This window comes from Panulirus ornatus, chromosome 10 (assembly GCF_036320965.1).
Source record: "Panulirus ornatus isolate Po-2019 chromosome 10, ASM3632096v1, whole genome shotgun sequence".
Lineage (NCBI taxonomy): Eukaryota > Metazoa > Arthropoda > Malacostraca > Decapoda > Palinuridae > Panulirus > Panulirus ornatus.
Genome location: NC_092233.1, coordinates 51,742,212 through 51,763,761, shown reverse-complemented (window position 1 = coordinate 51,763,761; position 21,550 = coordinate 51,742,212). Strand labels below are relative to the sequence as shown.

The window sequence follows — 21,550 nt, the reverse complement described above, 5'->3', positions numbered from 1 at the left end:
AAGAATACTTCCCACGTATTCCCTGCGTGTCGTAGAAGGCGACTAAAAGGGGAGGGAGCGGGGGGCTGGAAATCCTCCCCTCTCTTTTTTTTTTTAAATTTTCCAAAAGAAGGAACAGAGAATTGGGCCAGGTGAGGGTATTCCCTCAAAGGCCCAGTCCTCTGTTCTTAATGCTACCTCGCTAACGCGGGAAATGGCGAATAGTTTAAAAGAAAAGAAAAATATATATATATATATATATATATATTCTTTTTCTTTTCTTTTACACTATTCGCCATTTCCCGCATCAGCGAGGTAGCGTTAAGAACAGAGGACTGGGCCTTTTTTGGAATATCCTCACCTGGCCCCCTCTGTTCCTTCTTTTGGAAAATTAAAAAAAAAACGAGAGGGGAGGATTTCCAGCCCCCCGCTCCCTCCCCTTTTAGTCGCCTTCTACGACACGCAAGGTATACGTGGGAAGTATTCTTAATCCCCTATCCCCAGGGATAATATATATATATATATATATATATATATATATATATATATATATATATATATATATATATATATATATATATATATATATATATATTTTTTTTTTTCTCTTTTTTTTGCTTTGTCGCTGTCTCCCGCGTTTGCGAGGTAGCGCAAGGAAACAGACGAAAGAAATGGCCCAAACCCCACCCCCCCCATACACATGTATATACATACACGTCCACACACGCAAATATACATACCTACACAGCTTTCCATGGTTTACCCCAGACGCTTCACATGCCCTGATTCAATCCACTGACAGCATGTCAACCCCGGTATATAACATCGATCCAATTCACTCTATTCCTTGCCCTCCTTTCACCCTCCTGCATGTTCAGGCCCCGATCACACAAAATCTTTTTCACTCCATCTTTCCACCTCCAATTTGGTCTCCCACTTCTCCTCGTTCCCTCCACCTCCGACACATATATCCTCTTGGTCAATCTATCCTCACTCATTCTCTCCATGTGCCCAAACCATTTCAAAACACCCTCTTCTGCTCTATCAACCACACTCTTTTTATTTCCAAACATCTCTTTTACCCTTACGTTACTCACTCCATCAAACCACCTCACACCACACATTGTCCTCAAACATCTCATTTCCAGCACCTCCACCCTCCTGCGCACAACTCTATCCATAGCCCACGCCTCGCAACCATACAAAATTGTTGGAAACACTATTCCTTCAAACATACCCATTTTTGCTTTCCGAGATAATGTTCTCGACTTCCACACATTCTTCAAGGCTCCCAGGATTTTCGCCCCCTCCCCCACCCTATGATCCACTTCCGCTTCCATGGTTCCATCCGCTGCCAGATCCACTCCCAGATATCTAAAACACTTTACTTCCTCCACTTTTTCTCCATTCAAACTTACGTCACAATTGACTTGACCCTCAACCCTACTGTACCTAATAACCTTGCTCTTATTCACATTTACTCTTACCTTTCTTCTTTCACACACTTTACCAAACTCAGTCACCAGCTTCTGCAGTTTCTCACATGAATCAGCCACCAGTGATGTATCATCAGCGAACAACAACTAACTCACTTCCCAAGCTCTCTCATCCACAACAGACTTCATACTTGCCCCTCTTTCCAAAACTCTTGCACTCACCTCCTTAACAACCCCATCCATAAACAAATTAAACAACCATGGAGACTTCACACACCCCTGCCGCAAACCTACATTCACTGAGATCCAATCACTTTCCTCTCTTCCTACACGTATATATATATATATATATATATATATATATATATATATATATATATATATATATATATATATATATATATCAGCTCTGGGAATAGAGGAGAAAGAATACCTCCCATGTATTCCCTGCGTGTCGTAGAATGCGACTAAAAGGGGAGGGAGCGGGGGGCTGGAAATCCTCCCCTCTCATTATTTTTTTTTAATTTTCCAAAAGAAGGAACAGAGAAGGGGGCCAGGTGAGGATATTCCCTCAAAGGCCCAGTTCTCTGTTCTTAACGCTACCTCGCTAATGCAGGAAATGGCAAATAGTTTGAAAAAAAAAGAAAGAATATATATATATATATATATATATATATATATATATATATATATATATATATATATATATGCGAGGTAGCTACCTCGCAAATGCTCCTTCTTTTGGAAAATAAAAAAAAAAGAGGGGAGAATTTCCAGCCACCTGCTCCCTCCCCTTTTAGTCGCCTTCTATGACATGCGGGGAGTACGTGGGAAGTGTTCTTTCTCCCCTATCCCCGGGGATTAATATATATATATATATATATATATATATATATATATATATATATATATATATATATATATATATTATATATATAAGTGAAGTGAAGTGTTTTAGATATCTGGGAGTGGATCTGTCAGCGGATGGAACCATGGAAGCGGAAGTGGATCATAGGGTGGGGGAGGGGGCGAAAATTTTGGGAGCCTTGAAAAATGTGTGGAAGTCGAGAACATTATCCCGGAAAGCAAAAATGGGTATGTTTGAAGGAATAGTGGTTCCAACAATGTTGTATGGTTGCGAGGCGTGGGCTATGGATAGAGTTGTTCGCAGGAGGATGGATGTGCTGGAAATGAGATGTTTGAGGACAATGTGTGGTGTGAGGTGGTTTGATCGAGTGAGTAACGTAAGGGTAAGAGAGATGTGTGGAAGTAAAAAGAGCGTGGTTGAGAGAGCAGAAGAGGGTGTTTTGAAATGGTTTGGGCACATGGAGAGAATGAGTGAGGAAAGATTGACCAAGAGGATATATGTGTCGGAGGTGGAGGGAACGAGGAGAAGAGGGAGACCAAATTGGAGGTGGAAAGATGGAGTGAAAAGGATTTTGTGTGATCGGGGCCTGAACATGCAGGAGGGTGAAAGGAGGGCAAGGAATAGAGTGAATTGGAGCGATGTGGTATACAGGGGTTGACGTGCTGTCAGTGGATTGAATCAAGGCATGTGAAGCGTCCGGGGTAAACCATGGAAAGCTGTGTAGGTATGTATATTTGCGTGTGTGGACGTGTGTATGTACATGTGTATGGGGGGGGTTGGGCCATTTCTTTCGTCTGTTTCCTTGCGCTACCTCGCAAACGCGGGAGACAGCGACGAGGTATAAAAAAAAAAAAAAAAAAAAATATATATATATATATATATATATATATATATATATATATATATATATATATATATATATATTATCCCTGGGGATAGGGGATTAAGAATACTTCCCACGTATTCCCTGCGTGTCGTAGAAGGCGACTAAAAGGGGAGGGAGCGGGGGGCTGGAAATCCTCCCCTCTCTTTTTTTTTTTTTAAATTTTCCAAAAGAAGGAACAGAGGGGGCCAGGTGAGGATATTCCAAAAAAGGCCCAGTCCTCTGTTCCTAACGCTACCTCGCTAACGTGGGAAATGGCGAATAGTTTAAAAGAAAAGAAAAAAAAAAAAAAAATATATATATATATATATATATATATATATATATATATATATATATATATATATATTCTTTTTCTTTTCTTTTACACTATTCGCCATTTCCCGCATCAGCGAGGTAGCGTTAAGAACAGAGGACTGGGCCTTTTTTGGAATATCCTCACCTGGCCCCCTCTGTTCCTTCTTTTGGAAAATTAAAAAAAAAACGAGAGGGGAGGATTTCCAGCCCCCCGCTCCCTCCCCTTTTAGTCGCCTTCTACGACACGCAAGGAATACGTGGGAAGTATTCTTAATCCCCTATCCCCAGGGATATATATATATATATATATATATATATATATATATATATATATATATATATATATATATATTTTTTTTTTTTTTTTTTCTCTTTTTTTTTCCTTTGTCGCTGTCTCCCGCGTTTGCGAGGTAGCGCAAGGAAACAGACGAAAGAAATGGCCCAACCTACCCCCATACACATGTATATACATACACGTCCACACACGCAAATATACATACCTACACAGCTTTCCATGGTTTACCCCAGACGCTTCACATGCCCTGATTCAATCCACAGACAGCACGTCAACCCCGGTATATAACATCGATCCAATTCACTCTATTCCTTGCCCTCCTTTCACCCTCCTGCATGTTCTGGCCCCGATCACACAAAATCTTTTTCACTCCATCTTTCCACCTCCAATTTGGTCTCCCACTTCTCCTCGTTCCCTCCACCTCCGACACATATATCCTCTTGGTCAATCTATCCTCACTCATTCTCTCCATGTGCCCAAACCATTTCAAAACACACTCTTCTGCTCTATCAACCACACTCTTTTTATTTCCAAACATCTCTTTTACCCTTACGTTACTCACTCCATCAAACCACCTCACACCACACATTGTCCTCAAACATCTCATTTCCAGCACCTCCACCCTCCTGCGCACAACTCTATCCATAGCCCACGCCTCGCAACCATACAAAATTGTTGGAAACACTATTCCTTCAAACATACCCATTTTTGCTTTCCGAGATAATGTTCTCGACTTCCACACATTCTTCAAGGCTCCCAGGATTTTCGCCCCCTCCCCCACCCTATGATCCACTTCCGCTTCCATGGTTCCATCCGCTGCCAGATCCACTCCCAGATATCTAAAACACTTTACTTCCTCCACTTTTTCTCCATTCAAACTTACGTCACAATTGACTTGACCCTCAACCCTACTGTACCTAATAACCTTGCTCTTATTCACATTTACTCTTACCTTTCTTCTTTCACACACTTTACCAAACTCAGTCACCAGCTTCTGCAGTTTCTCACATGAATCAGCCACCAGTGATGTATCATCAGCGAACAACAACTAACTCACTTCCCAAGCTCTCTCATCCACAACAGACTTCATACTTGCCCCTCTTTCCAAAACTCTTGCATTCACCTCCTTAACAACCCCATCCATAAACAAATTAAACAACCATGGAGACATCACACACCCCTGCCGCAAACCTACATTCACTGACACTGAGAACCAATCACTTTCCTCTCTTCCTACACGTATATATATATATATATATATATATATATATATATATATATACATATATATATATATATATATATATATATATATATATATATATATATATATATATATATATATATATATCAGCTCTGGGGATAGAGGAGAAAGAATACCTCCCATGTATTCCCTGCGTGTCGTAGAAGGCGACTAAAAGGGGAGGGAGCGGGGGGCTGGAAATCCTCCCCTCTCATTATTTTTTTTTAATTTTCCAAAAGAAGGAACAGAGAAGGGGGCCAGGTGAGGATATTCCCTCAAAGGCCCAGTTCTCTGTTCTTAACGCTACCTCGCTAATGCAGGAAATGGCAAATAGTTTGAAAAAAAAAGAAAGAATATATATATATATATATATATATATATATATATATATATATATATATATATATATATATATATATATATATATGCGAGGTAGCTACCTCGCAAATGCGGGAGACAGCGGAAAAAAAAAAAAAAAAATATATATATATATATATATATATATATATATATATATATATATATATTATCCCTGGGGATAGGGGATTAAGAATACTTCCCACGTATTCCCTGCGTGTCGTAGAAGGCGACTAAAAGGGGAGGGAGCGGGGGGCTGGAAATCCTCCCCTCTCTTTTTTTTTTTTAAATTTTCCAAAAGAAGGAACAGAGGGGGCCAGGTGAGGATATTCCAAAAAAGGCCCAGTCCTCTGTTCCTAACGCTACCTCGCTAACGTGGGAAATGGCGAATAGTTTAAAAGAAAAGAAAAAAAAAAATATATATATATATATATATATATATATATATATATATATATATATATATATATATATATATTCTTTTTCTTTTCTTTTACACTATTCGCCATTTCCCGCATCAGCGAGGTAGCGTTAAGAACAGAGGACTGGGCCTTTTTTGGAATATCCTCACCTGGCCCCCTCTGTTCCTTCTTTTGGAAAATTAAAAAAAAAACGAGAGGGGAGGATTTCCAGCCCCCCGCTCCCTCCCCTTTTAGTCGCCTTCTACGACACGCAAGGAATACGTGGGAAGTATTCTTAATCCCCTATCCCCAGGGATATATATATATATATATATATATATATATATATATATATATATATATATATATATATATATTTTTTTTTTTTTTTTCTCTTTTTTTTGCTTTGTCGCTGTCTCCCGCGTTTGCGAGGTAGCGCAAGGAAACAGACGAAAGAAATGGCCCAACCTACCCCCATACACATGTATATACATACACGTCCACACACGCAAATATACATACCTACACAGCTTTCCATGGTTTACCCCAGACGCTTCACATGCCCTGATTCAATCCACTGACAGCACGTCAACCCCGGTATATAACATCGATCCAATTCACTCTATTCCTTGCCCTCCTTTCACCCTCCTGCATGTTCTGGCCCCGATCACACAAAATCTTTTTCACTCCATCTTTCCACCTCCAATTTGGTCTCCCACTTCTCCTCGTTCCCTCCACCTCCGACACATATATCCTCTTGGTCAATCTATCCTCACTCATTCTCTCCATGTGCCCAAACCATTTCAAAACACACTCTTCTGCTCTATCAACCACGCTCTTTTTATTTCCAAACATCTCTTTTACCCTTACGTTACTCACTCCATCAAACCACCTCACACCACACATTGTCCTCAAACATCTCATTTCCAGCACCTCCACCCTCCTGCGCACAACTCTATCCATAGCCCACGCCTCGCAACCATACAGCATTGTTGGAAACACTATTCCTTCAAACATACCCATTTTTGCTTTCCGAGATAATGTTCTCGACTTCCACACATTTTTCAAGGCTCCCAGGATTTTCGCCCCCTCCCCCACCCTATGATCCACTTCCGCTTCCATGGTTCCATCCGCTGCCAGATCCACTCCCAGATATCTAAAACACTTTATTTCCTCCACTTTTTCGCCATTCAAACTTACGTCACAATTGACTTGACCCTCAACCCTACTGTACCTAATAACCTTGCTCTTATTCACATTTACTCTTACCTTTCTTCTTTCACACACTTTACCAAACTCAGTCACCAGCTTCTGCAGTTTCTCACATGAATCAGCCACCAGTGATGTATCATCAGCGAACAACAACTAACTCACTTCCCAAGCTCTCTCATCCACAACAGACTTCATACTTGCCCCTCTTTCCAAAACTCTTGCATTCACCTCCTTAACAACCCCATCCATAAACAAATTAAACAACCATGGAGACTTCACACACCCCTGCCGCAAACCTACATTCACTGAGATCCAATCACTTTTCTCTCTTCCTACACATACACATGCCTTACTTCCTCGATAGAGACTTTTCACTGCTTCTAACAACTTGCCTCCCACACCATATATTCTTAATACCTTCCACAGAGCATCTCTATCAACTCTATCATATATATATATATATATATATATATATATATATATATATATATATATATATATATATATATATGGTATGAGAGTTGGGGTGAGAGAGTATCATTAAATTTTAGGGAGAATAAAAAGATGTTCTGGAAGGAGGTAAATAAAGTGCGTAAGACAAGGGAGCAAATGGGAACTTCAGTGAAGGGCGCAAATGGGGAGGTGATAAGAAGTAGTGGTGATGTGAGAAGGAGATGGAGTGAGTATTTTGAAGGTTTGTTGAATGTGTTTGATGATAGAGTGGCAGATATAGGGTGTTTTGGTCGAGGTGGTGTGCAAAGTGAGAGGGTTAGGGAAAATGATTTGGTAAACAGAGAAGAGGTAGTGAAAGCTTTGCGGAAGATGAAAGCCGGCAAGGCAGCAGGTTTGGATGGTATTGCAGTGGAATCTATTAAAAAAGGTGGTGACTATATTGTTGACTGGGTGGTAAGGGTATTTAATGTATGAATGATTCATGGTGAGGTGCCTGAGGATTGGCAGAATGCGTGCATAGTGCCATTGTACAAAGGCAAAGGGAATAAGAGTGAGTGCTCAAATTACAGAGGTTTGTTGAGTATTCCTGGTAAATTATATGGGAGGGTAATGATTGAGAGGGTGAAGGCATGTACAGATCATCAGACTGGGGAAGAGCAGTGTGGTTTCAGAAGTGGTAGAGGATGTGTGGATCAAGTGTTTGCTTTGAAGAATGTATGTGAGAAATACTTAGAAAAGCAAATGGATTTGTATGTAGCATTTATGGATCTGGAGAAGGCATATGATAGAGTTGATAGAGATGCTCTGTGGAAGGTACTAAGAATATATGGTGTGGGAGGAAAGTTGTTAGAAGCAGTGAAAAGTTTTTATCGAGGATGTAAGGCATGTGTACGTGTAGGAAGAGAGGAAAGTGATTGGTTCTCTGTGAATGTAGGTTTGCGACAGGGGTGTGTAATGTCTCCATGGTTCTTTAATTTGTTTATGGATGGGGTTGTTAGGGAGGTGAATGCAAGAGTTTTGGAAAGAGGGGCAAGTATGAAGTCTGCTGGGGATGAGAGAGCTTGGAAAGTGAGTCAGTTGTTGTTCGCTGATGATACAGCGCTGGTGGCTGATTCATGTGAGAAACTGCAGAAGCTGGTGACTGAGTTTGGTAAAGTGTGTGAAAGAAGAAAGTTAAGAGTAAATGTGAATAAGAGCAAGGTTATTAGGTACAGTAGGGGTGAGGGTCAAGTCAATTGGGAGGTAAGTTTGAATGGAGAAAAACTAGAGGAAGTAAAGTGTTTTAGATATCTGGGAGTGGATCTGGCAGCGGATGGAACCATGGAAGTGGAAGTGAATCATAGGGTGGGGGAGGGGGCGAAAATCCTGGGAGCCTTGAAGAATGTGTGGAAGTCGAGAACATTATCTCTGAAAGCGAAAATGGCTATGTTTGAAGGGATAGTGGTTCCAACAATATTGTATGGTTGCGAGGTGTGGGCTATGGATAGAGTTGTGCGCAGGAGGGTGGATGTGCTGGAAATAAGATGTTTGAGGACAATTTGTGGTATGAGGTAGTTTGATCGAGTAAGTAATGTAAGGGTAAGAGAGATGTGTGGAAATAAAAAGAGCGTGGTGGAGAGAGCAGAAGAGGGTGTTTTGAAATGGTTTGGGCGCATGGAGAGAATGAGTGAGGAAAGATTGACCAAGAGGATATATGTTTCAGAGGTGGAGGGAACGAGGAGAAGTGGGAGACCAAATTGGAGGTGAAAAGATGGAGTGAAAAAGATTTTGAGTGATCGGGGCCTGAACATGCAGGAGGGTGAAAGGCAGGCAAGGAATAGAGTGAATTGGATCGATGTGGTATACCGGGGTCGACGTGCTGTCAATGGATTGAATCAGGGCATATGAAGCGTCTGGGGTAAACCATGGAAAGTTCTGTGGGGCCTGGATGTGGAAAGGGAGCTGTGGTTTCGGGCATTATTGCATGACAGCTAGAGACTGAGTGTGAACGAATGGGGCCTTTGTTGTCTTTTCCTAGCGCTACCTCGCACACATGAGGGGGGAGGGGGATATTATTCCATGTGTGGCGAGGTGGCGATCGGAATGAATAAAGGCAGACAGTGCGAATTGTGTGCATGTGTATATATGCATGTGTCTGTGTGTGTATACATTTGTGTACATTGAGATGTATAGGTATGTATATTTGCGTGTGTGGACGTGTATGTATATACATGTGTTTGGGGGTGGGCTGGGCCATTTCTTTCGTCTGTTTCCTTGCGCTACCTCACAAACGCGGGAGACAGCGACAAAACAAAATTAATAAATAAAATAAATAAATATATATATATATATATATATATATATATATATACATATATATATATATACATATATGTATATATATATATATATATATCATACTATTTGCCATTTCCCGCATTAGTGAGGTAGCGTTAAGAACAGAGGACTGGTCCTTTGAGGGAATATCCTCACCTGGCCCCCTTCTCTGTTCCTTCTTTTGGAAAATTAAATAAAAATGAGAGGAGAGAATTTGCAGCCCCCCGCCCCTCCCCTTTTAGTTGCCTTCTACGAGAAGCAGGAAATACGAGGGAAGTATTCTTTCTCTCTTATCCCCTACATATAAATATGTTTTCATAAAAGAAAGAGAAATGTTGGGCAAAAGAGTGGTGAGAGGAAGTGAGCTTGGAAAGGAGACTTATGTGAGGAAGGGCCAGGAGCGACTGAGTGTTGAATGGCGAAAGGTGAGAGGAAATGATACGAGGAGTGGGTGAGGAATGGCATGTATTTAGGGAAGCAGTGATGACTTGTACAAAAAATGCATGTGGCATGAGAAAGGAGGGAGGTGAGCGGATTTGAAAGGGTGGTGAGTGGTGGGATGAAGAACTAAAGTTGTTAGTGAAAGGAAAAAGAGAGGTGTTTGGATGCTACTTGTGGGGAAGTAGAGCAAATGACCTGGAGATATATAAAAGAAAGCAGCAAGAGGTCAAGAGAAAGGTAGAAGGATTGAAAATGAGGGGAAATGAAAGGTAGGGAGAGAGAGTATCATTAAATTTTAGGGAGAATAAAAAGATGTTTTGGAAGGAGGTAAGTATCGTAAGATGAGAACGTGGGAAAATCGGTGAAGGGGGCAAGTGGGTAACTAATAAAAGGTAGTGATGAATTGAAGAAATGGAGTGAGTATTTTGAAGGTTTGTTGAATGTTTGATGATACAGTGGCACATATAGGGTGTTTTGGTTGAGGCTTTGTGTGAAGTGTGAGGGGTCAGGGAGAATGATTTGGTTAAGGGAAAAGAAGTAGTAAAAGAACAGAGTTCACATAACTTGTTTTCAATAAAGTGAACTTGATAATATGTTTCCTTGCTTAGGTAATTCCTTTAATTATTCATGATCACAGGAGGGTAAAAATACAAGGAATATATTTCATGAAAGAGTAACAGTAAATAAACCAAAGAGTGATGTCATATTTTCAGCTAAGGTATTGGACATGAATATTTATCCTCAGCACCGATGAAACATCATAACAATTCCAGCATTTCATAATCAGCACAGCAGTATAACTAACTTAAGGCTCAAATGGAAAAACAACAGGAAAGCTTTACTCTTTTTGATCATATTAGAAGTGAGCTATGTTAGAGAGGCAAGTTTCCTAAAACATACTGGTCTGAAAAGATACACCCAACGTTCTTCACAGCTTTTCTTAAGAATCAGATTATGTTCATCAGCATTGAAATATGCTGGCAAATCCTCCCACTCTTTCCAAACATCACTCAGATTATACTAGATATCCATATTTTATCATTAAATAGTCAAGCTTTGGTGGAATTTTCCTTGCATCAAAATCCAATGTAATCTTAGGAGACATCAATTTAATTTCCTTAAACGAAGGATAGATATGAGGCAACCATTTTTTGAGTTCAACAAATGCTGTTCGATAAAAGGAGAGACATATCATCCTGAAATGCTAACCATTTTTATCATCACAGAAAGACAATATTGACATACTCACTTCCAAAACTAACTTGCACAGGAGGGAGATGACTAGTATCATCAGGTTCAATCTTTGATAAATCATCTGTAAACTCTTGTCTGAAGAAATTTTTACATATCATCTTTGTCATTCAGATACTTTCATCTTTTAGAAAAGCTATCAAGCTTTTGAATAGGGAATGTTGAATTCTTTCATAATCAGTTCTGCTGAAATTATCTTATCCTCTTTCACTTCCCAATGATTCAGAATTCGTTCAATGCAATGGTGCATTGCAAGCCAACTTGTGTCAACAAGCCTCAGTACTTTGAGTCTCTAAGCAGAAAGGAATTTCTGTAATTCACTTAATTCCACCTGTCTTTTTGAGTTGTGACTGAAATATGCTGCAATGTTACAAACAAAATCCTCCACACTTCTGGGTAAATTTGTTAAGGTTTTACTTGCACCAATATGGAGAGAATAACATACAAATCTTATTGCAATGAAACTTATCTACTTCTACCTGTAACTCTGTCATAAATGTATTATTCTTTCCAACTAAAACACTTGCATTGCCTGCTCCCTTAGCAATGATTTCTTTTTCTACAAATCATAACTTTACAACATTAGACAGTTTCAGCTATGCTTCTTGCATCATGAGAAATACCTTACAACACGGATATATTTCAAATTTCAAAGATATGTCTGACCCTTATTTACTAAATGGAAAACGTTTCTCAAAATTTCTATCAGTTTGTTCTTATCTGCCTCTGCTATCACATTTTTCACACTACATGAACATTTTGTTCCGTGTAGATTTACACCTTTGACAATACCTGAATCAGGGATACCTAGTTTCAAAGCTTCCACTAAATGATCTATTGTGTTCACAAGAATGTTATGTTCCGAAAACACATCGCTTAAAATAATCTCCAGCTTCTTTATATCATTTTTCAAAGTATTTTCCAAGCTAGTTTCTTTAATACCTTAAAAGTATGCTCCAACAGATGGTTGACTTTTGTGAGTCCCATGGAGGGACTTTATATTGCATAAAGTACAAGAAAATTCTTTAATTGCTACTTTTCTTACAGAAAAATATACTAAATTATCAATGAATGTCCCAAATTCCTACATCTTTGAAAATTAGTCAGAAGTGTCTAGGTTTGGGGACACTTGATTCCAGGCCTCTAATATTTGTCAACTGTACAGTTCACAATACAAGAATCAAAACTGCAGTCAAGTAAATAAGCATGAATAATTTCAAGGATTCTCAATAATTTTGGCATTTCCCTAATTCACTGTAAATTGCAAAAATCTTTAGCACAGTTTCAATTCAGTAATTTTTCTAGTCTTGAAGGAGATGAGCAAACAATTGTCTTCCAGCAGGGAAAGGACTCATGATTCAGACTATAACTGTAGAAAAAAAATCATTTAACCTTTCAGTTGTCAGGTTAATCATAAAAATGAAAAAAAAAAATACTTCATTCATTATTTTCATTTAATAAGGTTTTTACGTAGGCGTGTCTTGGCAGGGGCGCATATCGTGGACTAAGCCTGCTGGCTGTCATCTGTATCAATTGCACTTGATCCTGGGGTCAACAGCACCTCCATCCCTCCACTCACAGATATGGCATCATATGAGGATAGCTATCTTCCTCTACCATAGAGATTACCTACCAGTGAACACGACAGATATCTCCCCAGAACTAACAGAGGACTTGGGGAACCATCACCACATTCCACCACCAACCCCAATGGTGGATGACGAGCTTTCCCCACCATCAAGGTCATATGATCAGAAAAAGAAAAAGGAAACAAGTACCTACCAGGCACAAGGGCCTGGCACACGTGTGGGGTGAGCAACCACACGCCAAACTCCACTTATCAAGCAAAGCTCAGAACTGTCACCTTAATAAATGATCAACGATTGGTTGAAGTACTAACAAACAGTGTTATTGAAGGCATACATATTCAGATACATCCACAGTATACCTACGCTAGCATGATTGCCACCATGATCCTGGGACTTTGACAACTACCAAGACCCAGCAATACTCCAGAATGAAAATATCAAGAACGTTAAACGAATCAAAGGTATAGAAGCAGTCATAGCAGATTGGATTCGAAATGAACGCCCCTCAAGGAAATTCACAGTCCTAGCACCTTCCGTTACCTCAGGGTGGATATCTATCTCCCTCCAAGACGGCAGTGCTTCAGAGCCAGAGATGGAATACGCAGCCAACGTCTTCAAATTTCCTGTTTCTTGGTGTGGCATATGTGCAGGGAGACATGCCACACAAATATGCAACGAAAAACTTGACATTGGGGAGACCGTTGGAGGAAAATGCAAAAACTGTAAGCAGCCTGGAGTTACGCTTCGGGACTTCCCTGAGAGGCCATCACACCAAACACTTTCTTCTACCATGTTGGGCGAATGCATAGCTCCCGGGAGTTCAGCCCTCACAAAACGTTATAACTCCAGGCAGGCAATGGAATAGGGTGGTAGTTTCCTCAAAGACACAAGAACCACTCTTTAGCCTAGTCAAAAATTGTTGACAACAGTGATCTGGAAAATAATGAAGTGATTATTGAAATCCGAAGCAACAGTAAAATATTCCAAGAGCAGAATGAAGAAATATTGAACGTTATGGAAGTTCAACACAATTCTGTAGAAGTGCTATATGAGAAAATACAAATGCAAAGTGATAAGGAAAATGCCTACTAACAATTAACAAACACAGCTGTGCATGGTGACAGGTGTAGAATCATGCATAAATCTATCGATGTGCTATGTGAGAAACTCTAGTTGTTGACTGAAAAGGTTGATGCAGACCAACAGGTAACTGGAACACTAGAACAGGGTGGTGACGCTAATGTGCTCAAATATATTGATGTACTTGATGAGCAAGTACATGAGCTAAGCGAAGTTACAAAGCAAGAGCAACTTATAATGCCCTTAAAACATGAAAAGGCAAACAACGGTGAATCACCATAAGGTGCTTCAGTGACGAGGATAGTGAGAAGAATGTAGCAGTTAAGCTGTTAAAGAAAACAGTTTCCAAACTCCTTCATAGTAAAGGAATTAAGAGACCTTTTAAGTCACTCTGCAGTTACTGGAAATACAAGAAACGTTGTGCTAAATCGGTACAAAGAAATACATGAAAAACTTCTCATCATAATGGAGATCCATGCAATTTTTAAGGAAAATGGCTAACAGGAACCTTGCTCAACTACTTAGTGACATCGCAATCCTCAGATATATATATATATATATATATATATATATATATATATATATATATATATATATCTTTCTTTCTTTCAAACTATTCGCCATTTCCCGCATTAGCGAGGTAGCGTTAAGAACAGAGGACTGGGCCTTGAGGGAATACCCTCACCTGGCCCAATTCTCTGTTCCCTCTCTTGGAAAATTAAAAAAAAAAAAAAAAAAAACGAGAGGGGAGGATTTCCAGCCCCCGCTCCCTCCCCTTTTAGTCGCCTTCTACGACACGCGGGGAATACGTGGGAAGTATTCTTTCTCCCCTATCCCCAGGGATAGGGGAGAAATATATATATATATATATATTTATATATATATATATATATATATATAAATATATATATATAAATATATAAATATATATATATATATATATATATAATAATATATATATATATTATCCCTGGGGATAGGGGATTAAGAGTACTTCCCACGTATTCCCTGCGTGTCGTAGAAGGCGACTAAAAGGGGAGGGAGCGGGGGGCTGGAAATCCTCCCCTCTCTTTTTTTTTTTTTTTTTTTTAATTTTCCAAAAGAAGGAACAGAGAATTGGGCCAGGTGAGGGTATTCCCTCAAAGGCCCAGTCCTCTGTTCTTAACGCTACCTCGCTAATGCGGGAAATGGCGAATAGTTTGAAAGAAAGAAAGATATATATATATATATATATATATATATATATATATATATATATATATATATTCTGATCCCCATCACAAGGATGTTACCGAGGTCATTGATGTCGCATGTCTGCAATAATGTCGAACGCCTCCTGGTAAACCCCACGTAAATTACCTAATCACAGATGCTATAATCCAAGATCTACCAACACTTGCCTTAAATATGTAAAACAGTCACTACGTAATGTAAAAATATCCTCCCAAAAGCTCGGTGGATTCCAAATACCACGGTATCAAGGTACACATCGGCAATTCATACTGAACCTACTTTCCTCACTGGAGACAAAGCTCGACACAAGAATGTGGGTGACCTCTCCACTAACACTAATAGCAGAGGTTTAACCTCACACCTGAATGAATACGATGATGTTCGAATCATCCATCAGTAAGGGTCAACCAACAAGCTATAAGGTAGAATCCTTGACAAGTGTATATAGGATTTAACTTGTCATAAACAACTCACAGATACGATATTGCTGATGATCTTAATGTCTGACCACTCGTCAATAATGGTTACAATACATATCGCTAATCTCAACTTACCTGGTGTCAGACGGAAAAGAAAAAGATTAACAGTGAAGCTTTGAATGTCAGTCTTGAAACTTCTATAAACAACTTTACGCAAAGTGAGCAAACTTGAGAGTGCAATAAGAATGCACCTCATTATAGGCCACATCAGTACTATAATGAGCCCGAGCTGAAACATCTCAAATCTACAGCTAGGCAAACAGGTAAAGGTTATAGTCAACTTCGAACACCTAAAATGCTAAAACTATTTCAAACATCTCTTGCATCAGCGAAGAAACGAATGACTGAACTCGGACAGAATAATTGGGAAGTTTGTCAGTAGACTAAATCAACACACTCCATTAAGCCAAACCTGGAAGGGTATTAACAAAATCATTGGAAAGAAAAATAAACAAGTATCTCATCCTAACCGGCTGCAGAAGGCAAACGAATTAATCACGAAATAGGCTCATACTTGTAGCTATAACATGCTGCCACCTGGGACTAGGGATTTGTCCAACGACTCCTAAGAAAGAGATCTTACCCTTTTCATGCTAAATAAGCAACATGATGAATGTGATGCGCTATACATTGAGCTTGAACTTGCAGCTCTGGCCAGGGGCAGTGCCCCCACTGGAACTAATCCTAATTATGGTGCAAATATCAGAATTATTGAAATTATGTACTTAGCTTACATAAGGTGTCTACACAACAGCAAAGGTATCAGCAGACCTGACAAAATGCAAAATGAAACCTTAAGTATCATGCTTGGTTTGTCCTAAGTCCACTAGAGTCCTCAACATGCATAAAGAACTTGGTATTCCCAGCACTGAAGACAGAATACTTGGAATCAATCTTATGATAGGACTGTAACTTCTGCGAGGTGATCCAGATAGTCTTGTCTATAAAGAATTGTTAAATCATATACGCCATGGCACAGGTGCATTTAAATGGATCCAAATAACAGCCAACCTGAAGACAATGTTTGGTGTACATTGTATAAAATTAGGAAGCAGCAGCATTTCCTGCTTCCCTGGCAGATAATTCCCTTTGACGTCACTAGATCTACTTATCCACCGACACTAATTACTTGTAATCATCACCTTCCACACTTAGCCGAGACCAGCGCCCTTGAACATATATATACAGAAACTCCAAATTGACAATAACATAGCCCAGTGCATCATCTATACTGACGGTTCTGCCACTGGGAGGGCAGGCATTGCTGCTATTGATAACAGATTAGAGAAAAATGTTAGAATAAACAACTGGGCATCTACTCTACAAACTGAATTGTTCGTCATACTTATCGCTCTTGACTAGGTAGACATCACTGCCACACACAGTTTTGTTATCTCTGATTCTTTATCTTCACTACTTGCCCATAACGCCCTGAGGTTAGAATGTAATATGCTGGTCTCTGAAACCAGACACAAGTACTCAAGACATTATTGCTCAGGGGATGCAAATCAAATCGTTATGGATTCCCTCTCATATAGGCCTCCGCGAGCATGACAAAACTGATGCTTTAGTTGAAGGTGGTGGTGAAAACAACACTGGGTTGTCAATGAGAAGCCTCAAAATTGCAATTAGAAAGCAACTAATTGACCTCTTTGAGGCACGAAGACGAGTTCAGATAAGCATAATAGAACCATTTTCCATCACAGTGACATGTGTAAAGTAAAACAAGTAATACACGTATATGGAAAAGTAATAAGATCAGCAGATTGCACAATGTAACTGTTACATTAACGCTAGGCTGTAGGTACTATTGGCGCTTTGGCCTAATTGGATACGTTAATTACGTGAATTGTAAAGTTTGTGGTCAAAGATTTGGACACAAACTAGAACACTATGTCTTAGAATGGAAAAAAAAATGTATCCTTTTAGGATTAGATCTAATCAAACCCTGCAAGAAATGTCACAACACCTTATTGTTAATAACAAAATAACTGAAATTTTGTTTGTATCCACTTTTTTCATCTAGTCGGTAAAACTTAACATATGAAACTATGTAATGTGTGTAATGAAATACAAATTGTAGCATCTTAATATCAACCCACTGGGGTCTGACTAAGACCCTTTGTGACCCCCTGTAATCCTTTTGCGCTACCGCCCACAGGATGAGCATGGGGTACACGATAAACTACCCAGGGTTATCGGCACAAATCAATCAAATCATGTGAACACCTTCTGCCTCATTATCATGATCAACCTTCCATGCTGAAAGGGTCGGTACTCGGTGTCCATAACATCTACTTTACACGAGATCCAAAGACATATTATCATCACGTAATTCATGATCATTTGCCTGCCCGATTTCCTTCTTAAAAAAAAAAAAAAAAAAAAACTTGATTTGTGAGTTCGGAAGCTTTGTATCTATTACTATACTTTTCAGCTACTCACAACGTACATATTTTGTATGCTATGACGCCACTTCAATAATCATTGAAGGCATTAGCAAGAATCTGTTGTAGATCACGCTAGCAGTGTTTGCACTTTAATACCACTTAAAATTCTACTAACAGTGATGAAGAATACGACATGCCTATGATCTTCCAACCATAACACAATACTCCCCTGGGTTATGTAGATGAGAGGATTGAAAAAGTTCAGTCAACTTACATTCCCCCCGAAAAAAAAAAGTCTAAACTAACGGCCATACAGCCTACAAGGAAGCTTGATAAAGCCGATTTACATCAGGAAAATCTTGTGCACTGGTGTAAGCTTACCTTTAATGATCATATCGAACTTGGCCATCCATGAAGTGAGCACTGTCTCCTTGCTGAGCCCATCAATCTCAGGTAAGGATCTGAAGAGAAAGAGAGAAACCAAGTTTCAGAGTGTACTGCCACACACTGTCAAGCACATATACAGTTAACTCTGTACAATAAAGGCACACTAAGAGTACACTTGTTCTTTCTACGTGGAAGTTGGTAAAGTGTAAGCAACAGTCTTGAATTTGACTCATTTCTGTGAACTTTCTTAAACTCAAAGTAAAATACAACTTTCTATTTAACTTGCTTGTTTACATGCCCCATTCCAATATTTAATGTAACAGAAAATAATTCTTGCATTCCTTTAATTTTGTTTGCCTTAAGTTACTCTGTTATAATAATCTTGAAATTTATCTAACTTAAGACAGTGAACGTATTAAGTTGAAGGATAATGAATACTTTAACTTCCATTAAAGGGAAGACGGCTGGAAATATAAATGCTAGTGTTTCTTATAGAATGTAGGAACTACATAAATATTTGGAAACTTCTTTTTGCTGTTATCAAGTGTAACCTTTACGTGACAACTAAATCATCTTTGCAACTGGTGTGTCCGTCTTAGGATTTGATCACTTTGTTTTAAAATTAGGCAGACAACGATTTTTTTTATTTTCATTTACCATACCTGGGTCACTTGGGAAAGTTACAAAATCATAACTGTGTAGTAAATAATATGCCATAATCAAAAGCTTCTCATTAACGCATATACATATATATATATATATATATATATATATATATATATATATATATATATATATATATATATATATATATATATAATTGGAGCGATGTGGTATACCGGGGTTGATGTGCTGTCAGTGGATTGAATCAAGGCATGTGTATGGGGGTGGGTTGGGCCATTTCTTTCGTCAGTTTCCTTGCGCTACCTCGCAAACGCAAGGAAACAGACGAAAGAAATGGCCCAACCCCCCCCATACACATGTATATACATACGTCCACACACGCAAATATACATACCTACACAGCTTTCCATGGTTTACCCCAGACGCTTCACATGCCCTTGATTCAATCCACTGACAGCACGTCAACCCCGGTATACCACATCGATCCAATTCACTCTATTCCTTGCCCTCCTTTCACCCTCCTGCATGTTCAGGCCCCGATCACACAAAATCTTTTACACTCCATCTTTCCACCTCCAATCTGGTCTCCCACTTCTCCTCGTTCCCTCCACCTCCGACACATATATCCTCTTGGTCAATCTTTCCTCACTCATTCTCTCCATGTGCCCAAACCATTTCAAAACACCCTCTTCTGCTCTCTCAACCACGCTCTTTTTATTTCCACACATCTCTCCTACCCTTACGTTACTTACTCGATCAAACCACTTCACACCATACATTGTCCTCAAACATCTCATTTCCAGCACATCCATCCTCGTGCGCACAACTCTATCCATAGCCCACGCCTCGCAACCATGCAACATTGTTGGAACCACTATTCCTTCAAACATACCCATTTTTGCTTTCCGAGATAATGTTCTCGACTTCCACACATTCTTCAAGGCTCCCAGAATTTTCGCCCCCTCCCCCACCCTATGATCCACTTCCGTTTCCATGGTTCCATCCACTGCCAGATCCACTCCCAGATATCTAAAACACTTTACTTCCTCCAGTTTTTCTCCATTCAAACTTACCTCCCAATTGACTTGACCCTCAAACCTACTGTACCTAATAACCTTGCTCTTATTCACATTTACTCTTAACTTTCTTCTTTCACACACTTTACCAAACTCAGTCACCAGCTTCTGCAGTTTCTCACATGAATCAGCCACCAGCGCTGTATCATCAGCGAACAACAACTGACTCACTTCCCAAGCTCTCTCATCCCCAACAGACTTCATACTTACCCCTCTTTCCAAAACTCTTGCATTCACCTCCCTAACAACCCCATCCATAAACAAATTAAACAAACATGGATACATCACACACCCCTGCCACAAACCTACATTCACTGAGAACCAATCACTTTCCTCTCTTCCTACACGTACACATGCCTTACATCCTCGATAAAAACTTTTCACTGCTTCTAACAACTTGCCTCCCACACCATATATTCCTAATACCTTCCACAGAGCACCTCTATCAACTCTATCATATGCCTTCTCCAGATCCATAAATGCTACATACAAATCCATTTGCTTTTCTAAGTATTTCTCACATACATTCTTCAAAGCAAACACCTGATCCACACATCCTCTACCACTTCTGAAACCACACTGCTCTTCCCAATCTGATGCTCTGTACATGCCTTCACCCTCTCAATCAATACCCTCCCATATAATTTACCAGGAATACTCAACAAACTTATACCTCTGTAATTTGAGCACTCACTCTTATCCCCTTTGCCTTTGTACAATGGCACTATGCACGCATTCCGCCAATCCTCAGGCACCTCACCATGAGTCATACATACATTAAATAACCTTACCAACCAGTCAATAATACAGTCACCCCCTTTTTTAATAAATTCCACTGCAATACCATCCAAACCTGCTGCCTTGCCGGCTTTCATCTTCCGCAAAGCTTTTACTACCTCTTCTCTGTTTACCAAATCATTTTCCCTAACCCTCTCACTTTGCACACCACCTCGACCAAAACACCCTATATCTGCCACTCTATCATCAAATACATTCAACAAACCTTCAAAATCCTCACTCCATCTCCTTCTCACATCACCACTACTTGTTATCACCTCCCCATTTGCGCCCTTCACTGAAGTTCCCATTTGCTCCCTTGTCTTACGCACTTTATTTACCTCCTTCCAGAACATCTTTTTACTCTCCCTAAAATTTGATGATACTCTTTCACCCCAACTCTCATTTGCCCTCTTTTTCACCTCTTGCACCTTTCTCTTGACCTCCTGTCTCTTTCTTTTATACATATCCCACTCAATTGCA

The 21,550-nt window shown here is 39.6% G+C and overlaps 1 protein-coding gene across 1 annotated transcript in view; it reads right to left on the bottom strand.

Moving 5' to 3' along the window:
* Positions 1 to 21,550, bottom strand: part of Cadps (calcium-dependent secretion activator 1) — a 1,554,015-nt gene that overhangs the window by 1,064,579 nt on the left and 467,886 nt on the right. Inside the window, exon 7 of the mRNA XM_071665310.1 lies at positions 18,585 to 18,664. Coding sequence (XP_071521411.1) covers positions 18,585 to 18,664 — 80 coding nt within the window. The remainder of the gene's footprint in view (positions 1 to 18,584; positions 18,665 to 21,550) is intronic.